The following is a 9,629-nucleotide window of genomic DNA, read 5'->3' on the forward strand; positions in this document are numbered from 1 at the left end:
CATCATTAGCTGTCTTTTTACTCATAACTTGTGATTTACTGTTTACCCGGTGGTCTTATTGCTCAGTTTGTAATATGTGCTCTGTGTGTCTGTACATGATGGTCAGTCTGGTTGGTCCTAACGCTCTACTTTACTCACAGGAAAAGTCTGTAGAAGCAGCGCACCCACGTGGACATCAGGGGTACATGAAAACGTATAATAATCAATCACCGAGCTGCTGATCAGGAAGGCTCTGGAATCGATTAGTTAGGCTTTCCCCCTTCCATCTGTATCGTGACTCAATGGACGCGGTGGACTTGTTCAGAAAACTCGGAGCTGGAGCAAAGTTTGATTTTAAGCGATTTGGGAAAGATGCTGGAAGGTTTAAGGTGACGACTGTGTGGCTTTTTGCTTTCTCGTGTAAATATTGTCATGGGTGGCAGCTTTTTTGTTGAGGTGCTGGCGTTTTGACTTCAGTTAGCTAGTTAGCTAGCAAAGTCTGTTAGCCGCGGCTAACGCGTTCATTAAAATGTGGCTTTAGTGGCCGCGTGGACACAAAGTTCGAGTTAGCCAGACACCAGAATAGCTCGAGAACTGCTCAGCCAGTCTGTAAGGTTAAACGGTCAGTTCAGCGATGTAGTGAAGTTTGTTATTGTTTACCATAAGCGGTGAAAACACTGTATAAACCACACGTGGCTAGTAAGTAAGGCTAGCGTGCTGGCGCCCAGTGGGAGTAAACAGTCACGTTGTAGGACCTTTTATTCTTATCAGACACTCGTTTGATCAAAAAAACACCACGCGTCTCCTAATGCCAGCTGTCTGTAGCTGATCTTCAGCTCACGACGTTCAGCCGTAACATTGAAACCACCCACTAGTTTCTACAGTCATTGTCCATGTGTGCCCGGTGGGTCATTCTCATCGATGGTGTGTGTTGTGCTGGTACGAGTAGAACAGACACGTCCACCTTGTTGGTTCACCTTTTAGATGTAAAGTCAGAGAGGTTAGCTCATCTCTTGCAGTTTGTGATGGTCATCGTCTAGTCCTTCGTCAGCAGTCACAGGGCGCTGTTGGCTGGTTCTCAGTCCAGCAGCACTGCTGTGTCCACTCAAAAAAGCAAAACACACACTAGCACACCTCAGTGTCTCTGCCATGCTGAGAATGATCCACCACAAAGGTCCTGACTATTGAAGAACAGGGGAAAAGGGGGCTAACAATGTATACAGAGAAACAGATGGACAACAGTCTGTAATTGTAAAACTACAAAATGCACCTGTATGGAAAGCGAAGCTAATAAAATGAACAATGAATGTATAAAGAAGGAGGTGGTTTTAATGCGATGGCTAAGCAGGGGAATGTTCTGTAATGCTGCTCCTCAGAGGATAAAGTAGGCAAAGCGAGTTTGTGTATGTTGAACATTTCATATACAAAAGCAATGCAAAGAGCCTTTTGAGAGTAAAAGCAGAAAGACATTAATTTCAGTCTAGTGACAGAATACTTAACTGCAAAATAAGATAATCATGAATAAAATGTACAGTATTACTTAAGTCTTTCCAGAACCTTCCAAGAGGATAATCACCATCTGTAATGTATTAATCAACCCGATGTATAACAGCCTACCGTTTAACCTACAAGAGAGGTTATGTTTTGAAGTGATATGAGTCTCTAAAGAAGTAATCCTTCCCCCAGGGTTAGCCCCATAAGAGTCCATAAACCTTAACATAACAAATGCATAATTATGCTGTATTCATTATATATTTTCCATGCTTTTAACTTCCAAATGAGGTAATTGATCTTAGGATTAAAAAATACTTCATTCACTCTTTATTTTAAGATGTTAGACTAAACCCCTGAGTCAGCACATTTCCAAAGAGGACAGGGATTGAGGATAATTAGGGATTGAGTAATAAGGTGACAAAAGAAAAGCAAAATAAAGACAGCAGGCATATTAGATCTATAACTTACCAAAAGGGATATTTTTTATGTTATATTTTAGCAAAGCAACAATAATGCTGAGAATGTGATCATTTTGGTCAGGGATTTCACAATAGATGGTTTTCCACACTGTCCTATCACTAGTCTGAATTTCCTGTCTTTCTTTTCCTGTCGTTCATGCTGTTAAACAGGTAGCGAGGTCTCAGAACAAAGAGGTTTCTAAGCCCTTAGATGGGTTTAACTTCTTTGGCACCAACACTCGAGAAGAGGCAGCTGTACATGATGATGAGAACGAAGAGGAAGAGTCCGAAGAGGAACAATCTGCTGTTACACAAAAACGGAAACATAGCAACAAGGATGGATCGTTGAGCAAACCAAGGAAGAAACAGAAAGCGAATAAGGAGGAAAATAAAAGTGAGAGCCAGTCTTGACACTTCATGCCAGAACAGTTTTATAGAGTTAATGCCATTTTATTTATTATCAATCTCTGACCTGCTGCTTTAGAATCTTAAACCCAGTCTGCATTGAAGACCTGCTTGTTTAGTTCTGCATTTGCTTTTCTTATATTTACCTCATTCCCGTATATTGCTACATAGATGCAGAAAACAAGACAGATGGTGGTGAGGAGGAAGAACTCGAGAACAGGGGTATTCAGTGGCTGTCATCACAAGACAAGAAGGCAAAAGGGCCTAAGACAAAGGCAAAAGACCAGCTCTCACTGAAGAGATTAAAACAGCTTCACAGTGAGAAGGTAGGAAAAGCTGTCTTTCACTGTCTTTGTTTTTTATGATTAAAAAAAGTTCAATATCTTCAGCAGTATCTCAAACTAAGGATGGGCAGTATAGTGATATTTAATGTTATCAATATTAAATTTTATTGTGATCACTAATGTTACCATAGCATATTGTGGATATTGTTAGTGCATGTAATACACTGTCTATTGTATTATAGACAGGAGGGGGCTGTAGTGATTCTTTCCTGTCTGTTTGAACTTATTAAACCCAAAAATAAAATATCATCATTAGGGCTGACCCAAGTTATTTGAATACTCAAGTACTTAAGTTATTTTGGTTTTATGGTTCTCTATTAGGTGTGCAGAAACTTTGAAAGGTTGTAGCCTAAAATAAATATAATAAGTCAAGGCCTTATTGGTAATATATAAAAGTGTTAAAAGTCAGTAAACTATACCTGGTTTAATTGAATGCTTCATAAATTAATGACAGTTATCCACATCATCTCAGATCACAACAAACCGTTCCACACTTGACATAGCCAGTGAAGCTAGAAGATGTGTGGGGGCACTTTGTCATCAGACTATAAGAAAAATGCTCAGTGCAAAATTTGTGATAAGAGCCTGGTACACAATGAAAGCATGAAAAGTTTGATGAATCATCTCAAATATGTAAGTATAGTGATCCTTGTCTGAGAACTGCCACATATTCAGTCCACACTGCCTTCAGCTCAGCTCCGTCAGCAGCCCTAATTGTGATGCATATTGTGGATTGTGTGTAAATGTGTTAAGGTATTGTGCTTTATTTTAATCCTATTCCTTGTCCTTGTCTCAGACACAATCCATAAACAGGTTTCTATTTAAGTGATGAACCTGTTTGCTTGTTTTAACTTGATTTTTATTTCAGGTCAATCAGATCAGGCACAGTAACAGGATAAATGTGCATGGCACAGATATCCCAGACCCTCTTAGCACGTTTGAAGAGCTTCAAAAGGAATATGGGCTGGACCCAAGGATCATTCAGAACATCAAAGCAGCAGGCTTCCAAACACCCACACCTATTCAGATGCAGGCCATACCACTGATGATGCATGTAGGTTGATTTCAGTCAGTTATTTTTATGTAGATAAATGCTTTTAAATATGTCTCTGCATTTTGTATTTATTATTAATCTGTTCTGAGTGAAGCAGAATTGCCAAGACTTTAGTACAGACTTATAAGCACTTGTTTACTTAAAGTACAGTTTAGTTATGTTTAAAATTTCAGATAACATCCTAGGACTTTTTTGTTCTCTATATTTCAGAGGCGAGAAATCCTGGCATGTGCCCCCACTGGCTCTGGTAAAACCATGGCCTTTTGCTTGCCCTTGCTTGCCCACCTCCGCCAGCCATTCAACAAGGGCTTTAGGGCCCTCATTGTAGCCCCTACCAGAGAGTTAGCCAGCCAGGTGAGATTTTATCATTTACAGTACAGTTACAGTACAGTACTGCTTTCAGTTATTGGTAACACTATAAAGCTGTAAAACTGACTTGCATTTTTTCTTTATTTGGTTGTGTACTTGCTTGTAGACACACAGAGAGATGCTCAAGCTATCAGAGGGTGTGGGCTTCAGGGTTCACATGATCAACAAAGGAGTGGATGCAGTTAAAAAATATGGTCCCAAGTCAGCTAAGAAGTTTGGTAAGCCATCATTCTATAATCCTTCAAGAATCAGTGCTGATAAAATTATGTGCTGCTTGTTTATCAGACATCCACACTTGCCTTTTGTATTGAGTGAGGCAAATACCATTCACTAACTCTGTTATCAGATGAACTAGGACACAGATCTCTGTGTGTGAAATATTGAGATTCTCTGTTGAGCTGCTAACAAGCGATGAGAGATGAAAAAGGAGGGGTGAAAACTCCCTGCTATGAACCCTATTCACACCATTTCACACAAATAGCGATGTCTAAATGAAATAGACAGCAGTACTTTAGCTTTATTACCTTTAAACCTCACAACTGCCACAATGTGTATGTGCAGTAAAAAACATATTTATAAATATTTCCTGCTTGCCCATTCAAAAAAGGTGAAAATAGTTTGCTTTTGTTTTTTTATTTATACACATTTCTGTCTAACTTTATTCCATGAGTGCTATTAAAGACAAGCAGTAGCTAAAGAGAAAAATTGTTTTCCGCTGAGGGACCTCCTCCAAAAGAGGATTATTAGGTCAACCCACAGATACAGTATTTGTTTCTGATCAAATAGTTAGAAATAAGATATTTCTAAAAAGTGAAAAGACAGCCTTGATTTCTAAGCGGTGAATTAATTTCATCGTCTCACATTCAGATTTATTTCTTCAATAGCTTTCAAACAGCGGCTAAAAACGCGTCATAGATTATTATTATTACTGGCAACCAAGACAATCAGCTAACACGTTGTCTATCCTCTGTCTGAAATTGATTTAGTTCATTTCTGTGGACCGTTATGAAAGCTTAGCAGCCCTCTACAAATTACTTTGCAAAAACGTGGTAAAATGGTAAAATCATTGTTCGACCCTGCTATAGGGGATGGTTTCATCATTTTTAACTGCTTATAAATATTAACATCTGGTTTATTTTACAAATCCAACCTTTCTTTCTCAGATATACTGGTGACGACTCCTAACAGGCTAATCTATCTGCTCAACCAGGACCCACCAGCTCTTGATCTCAGCAGGTGAGCTCTAAACACTCTAACAAAACAAGCTCTTTATGCATGTGCTTATGTAGCTGTATTTATTGTCTGTGATGCTGTTAAGGTCTTAACTGCAAAGGTTACTTTACTTTCTTGCTTGCAGTGTGGAGTGGCTGGTAGTGGATGAGTCTGATAAGCTTTTTGAAGATGGCAAAACTGGCTTCAGGGATCAGCTGGCCACAATCTTTCTGGCCTGCTCCTCTCCAAAGATCCGCCGAGCATTTTTCAGTGCCACCTTCACCACAGAAGTTGAGAAGTGGTGCAAACTCAATCTGGACAGCCTTGTGTGTGTTAACATTGGACCCAGGTACAGAAATCAATATTTATATTAACAACAATTAATTGATAAAGTTGATTAGTTGTTGATTATGGAATATGGAATGACTGTGTCATTTACTTAGAGACAAAAGCGCCCTAATGTTATATATCATATACACAGCCGTTCAGATTGCAATAAACTAAAGTGCAGGGGGTGATATATCCAGTTTTTTTCTTGCTTATTTCTTAGTAACACCAGTACTGATTTGGCTTCTCTGATGTCTAATTTTATTAAGCTCATTTCCTGCCATGTGTCTGTCTGTAGGAACTCTGCTGCAGAGACAGTAGAGCAGGAGCTTCTGTTTGTAGGTGCAGAAAACGGCAAGCTACTCGCCATGAGGGACTTGATTAAAAAGGTTGGCAAGATTTGAATATTTTGTAAACTAGGGGAGAAGAATTAATAATAGCTGATGTGAAAACCAGAAGACAGACATGCACAGAAATAGGTGTTCATCCAGAATTTTAGTACACATCATGGCCAAAAGTAAGGGGACACTTTACTTTGGTTACTATGGGTGCTGTGTTTTTTTGGTGCAACAGATACATCTACCTAGCTCTACATAACACTTACTCCCTAGTTCAGAACTCTCTGTGTTGGTTGAGAGCTTCATAGATTGGGTTTCTATATTCAAGCAGGCACAAACAAGCCAAAGATCATCACTATGCACAATGCCAGCCATCGATTGGAGTGGTTTGAAGCACAACGCACTGCACTCTGCACTCAGTGGAGGCACGTTACATGGAGTTAAGAATTGCGCTTCCATCTGGAAGCCTTATGGATGAATCTGGGTTTGGAAGAAGACAGCTCTAGCCCATTGTTTGGACTAGAGCTGCAACAACCAGTTGATGCTATCCATAAGGTTGATATAGTGTAGTGAGTAACACCTCTGCCCTCTACGCTGTAGACTGGGGTTCAGTCCCCTGGCTGGGCAAGCACCCTACACTATACCAATAAGAGTCCTTGCACAAGACTCCTAACACTACCCTCGCCTACCTGTATAAAAAAATGACCACTTCTGGATAAGATTTTCAGCTACATCTGTTTCTGAAGGGATGAACTGCATGGCTAAATTATACATATTTGTTGCTGATGCTGGAATCTGGATTCCAACCTTCTGTAACCCTGAAATATTTTTGCAGGGTTTTATGCCCCCTGTGCTGGTGTTTGTACAGTCCATTGAACGAGCCCGAGAGTTGTTCCACGAGTTGGTGTATGAGGGCATTAATGTGGATGTAATCCATGCTGACCGCACACAACAACAGGTTTGTAAAAAGAAAACAATGAGTGATACTGTTTCTGAAAAGCCTTATAGGAACTGGGATTTTAGGGGGTGCTGAGCAAGATTTCACTAAAAGTTACTGTAGATCACAATCATTTGGTTCATCAGTAATGAACAAATTTTAGTTGACACTTACTACAAATTGTAATTGTTGTTCTGCAAAGTATTTCAGTATTTATTTTTGTCAACTGATTGCACAGCTTGATAATTTGTGTGGACATTTGTAGCTGAAGTCTGAGCGTGCTGAAAGAATCATAAAACAATGTATGGCTACATTTATCACTTTTGAAGGTTTTCTTGCTCATCATTTTCTAATATTAGAAGTCCTGAGTTGTTGTTTTGCTATGCTTTTGATTTGTTTGTATGCAATTGGACAATTACAATGTAATTACATAGTAATTATTTTGATTTAATGTCACTCTATATATGGCAAAAAATTAAATAAATAAATTATAATTATTTTATATATATATATATATATATATATATATATATATATATATATATATATATATATATATATATATATATATAATTTCTTCCCTTCAGAACTTGATCTTGAAATCATAAAATTGATGCTTTTCTCCAATCATGCAGCATTTTGATGGACTTTTTCTGGTTGACCCGCAAATGTGATGGTCATTCCTGAGGCGTTGAAGGGTTAAAGAACATCTACCTATTTCATGAAACTGCGGAAACATTCACATTAATTTCAAACTTGAACAAATACTTGGCTCTGATTAAATGGCCACTGTTGACCAAAGGATGCATTTATACAGGTTTCTCTGTGTAAAATGGTTTCACAAAAATGTTTTAGTTTTATTTAAAAATGTCAGCCCTGGGAAATAAAACACTGTCAAATTTAGAAACAAAAGTCTTCATGTTAAATTTTTCATATGTATCATGCCTGTTTACATTGTTTTTACCAAAATTATGATGCAGATCTGTTTCTCAGTCTAACATTTCCTGCAAGGCCTCGGAAGTATTTCTACTTCAGTATGCTAGGTGGCAGTCTTTTGCATCTTTTGCTCACAAGGCAAGGAGGAGTCAAAAGTCAGGAGCCTTTTTGAATTTCAAGTTGAGCATTAGGGAATGCAAAAAAAAATTCATTATTAGAATTGAAGAAAAAATACAGTGTAATAACATTTTTGTCCAGGTCCTGCTGTGGAATTGAGCGAAAGTTCTACTGTAAGCTTAACGTTTATCATATTTAAAATGTAGTATTAGGTACACAAGTTTAACAAAGGATCTGTCATATAATTCTAATAATGTACAGTTTGTTATATTCATGTAGGATAACATCTTTTCTGATGTTTCTCTCTCTTCCTGACCAGAGGGATAACGTGGTAAGCAGTTTCCGCTCTGGTAAGATCTGGGTGCTGATCTGCACAGCTCTAATGGCCCGAGGTATCGACTTCAAAGGAGTCAACTTGGTTGTCAATTACGACTTTCCCACCAGCGCTGTGGAGTACATCCACCGGATAGGTCAGTCCCTACAGGTTAATCTGTCCACTGCCATATTTATGACAGCTGCAGTTGAAAAAGGATGTTAACTTTAATTTCATCCTTCTGTAGGCCGCACAGGAAGAGCAGGCCATAAGGGGAAAGCCATTACATTTTTCACAGAAGCCGACAAACCTCTTTTACGCAGGTAACAGTATGACTAACGTAGTGTGAATGACTAGCAAGACCTAAGGAAAGATGCATGTTTATGTTTATCTGCCTCACTTGTGCTTTTGTTTTTCCTGTTTTTATCCTCAGCATTGCCACAGTAATAAGACAAGCTGGATGTCCTGTACCTGACTACATGATTGGATTCAAGAAAATAAAAAGGTGCCCCCCGGTCCTTCCTTCTGTCTGTCCTTCCTTCCTTTTTTCTATCTTCCCTTAAAACTTTTTTCCAGACATCACCCCACCCCACTAAGATATCTCTTCTACAAAACATTGTTTCTAAAGAGAAGTGGCCATTGAGGCTGATCAAGTGTATGAAGTTTCTATGATTTTAATGTAATTTTCATCTCCACAGCAAAGTCAAACGGCAACTTGAGAAGAAGCCACCAAGGAGGTCAACAATTCGCACAATGCCTCGCTTTCTCATAAAAAAGAAACCTGGCAAGCGGAAAAGGTAGAACTCTCAGTCTTACTACACAGTTCCTGTATGAAGCATGATGTAAGCTTGAAGTGGAATTGCCAGTCAAATATAAATGCAGCTGTGCTGAAATGTGATGTACACTTTTCTGTTTTTCAGAAAAGAAAGAAAAGTTGGGGCACACTTGAAAGCAAATGGAGGAAAACCAGAAGAAAGTACAAAAGACTGAGATGGGGAAATTGTTTTAAATTTGTGTAAAAATTGTGAATTCTTTTCTCTCTACCTTTTATTTCTAATAAAATTCAACAATTTCCAAGCAAATGTTTGATTTTTTTGTTGGTTTGGTTGGGGATTTTAGGGGGCACCCATTGTACAAACTGCAAACATGATTTTAGGTCATAAGAATAACAGCCTCAGCTTTTCTGCCAGTTTTGCAGTTTCCGGTATACGCCTCATTTTGGTATATGCAAATACTTCTGTGTTTGTGGTTTCATAGTGTGGTGCATATATTAGTTTTGCAGAGTGCGTTTAATCTCTGACTGTGTCAGTTTGACTGCACCTTACAAGTTGCTGCTTCTTGCTCAG

General features: G+C 38.6%; 1 protein-coding gene across 1 annotated transcript; it reads left to right on the forward strand.

Moving 5' to 3' along the window:
* The first annotated feature begins 240 nt into the window (after positions 1 to 240).
* ddx52 (DEAD (Asp-Glu-Ala-Asp) box polypeptide 52) lies at positions 241 to 9,355 on the forward strand. The gene is made up of 15 exons (XM_017704381.1): positions 241 to 368; positions 2,103 to 2,325; positions 2,508 to 2,662; positions 3,549 to 3,734; positions 3,945 to 4,088; positions 4,210 to 4,321; positions 5,267 to 5,339; positions 5,461 to 5,664; positions 5,941 to 6,031; positions 6,816 to 6,938; positions 8,290 to 8,440; positions 8,531 to 8,606; positions 8,717 to 8,788; positions 8,982 to 9,080; positions 9,204 to 9,355. Exons 1-15 carry the CDS (start codon positions 282 to 284, stop codon positions 9,271 to 9,273), a joined length of 1,866 nt encoding a protein of 621 aa, XP_017559870.1. The 5' UTR covers positions 241 to 281; the 3' UTR covers positions 9,274 to 9,355.
* Positions 9,356 to 9,629: the final 274 nt, after the last annotated feature.

This window comes from Pygocentrus nattereri, chromosome 16, assembly GCF_015220715.1.
Source record: "Pygocentrus nattereri isolate fPygNat1 chromosome 16, fPygNat1.pri, whole genome shotgun sequence".
NCBI lineage: Eukaryota > Metazoa > Chordata > Actinopteri > Characiformes > Serrasalmidae > Pygocentrus > Pygocentrus nattereri.

Bases quoted from the DNA above. Each gene is read 5' to 3' on its own strand.
- ddx52 (XM_017704381.1), top strand. From the start codon at position 282: ATGGACGCGGTGGACTTGTTCAGAAAACTCGGAGCTGGAGCAAAGTTT. The intron at 369-2,102 runs GTGACGACTGTG...GCTGTTAAACAG, and splicing joins AAGATGCTGGAAGGTTTAAG to GTAGCGAGGTCTCAGAACAA. The intron at 8,607-8,716 runs GTAACAGTATGA...TTTTATCCTCAG, and splicing joins GACAAACCTCTTTTACGCAG to CATTGCCACAGTAATAAGAC.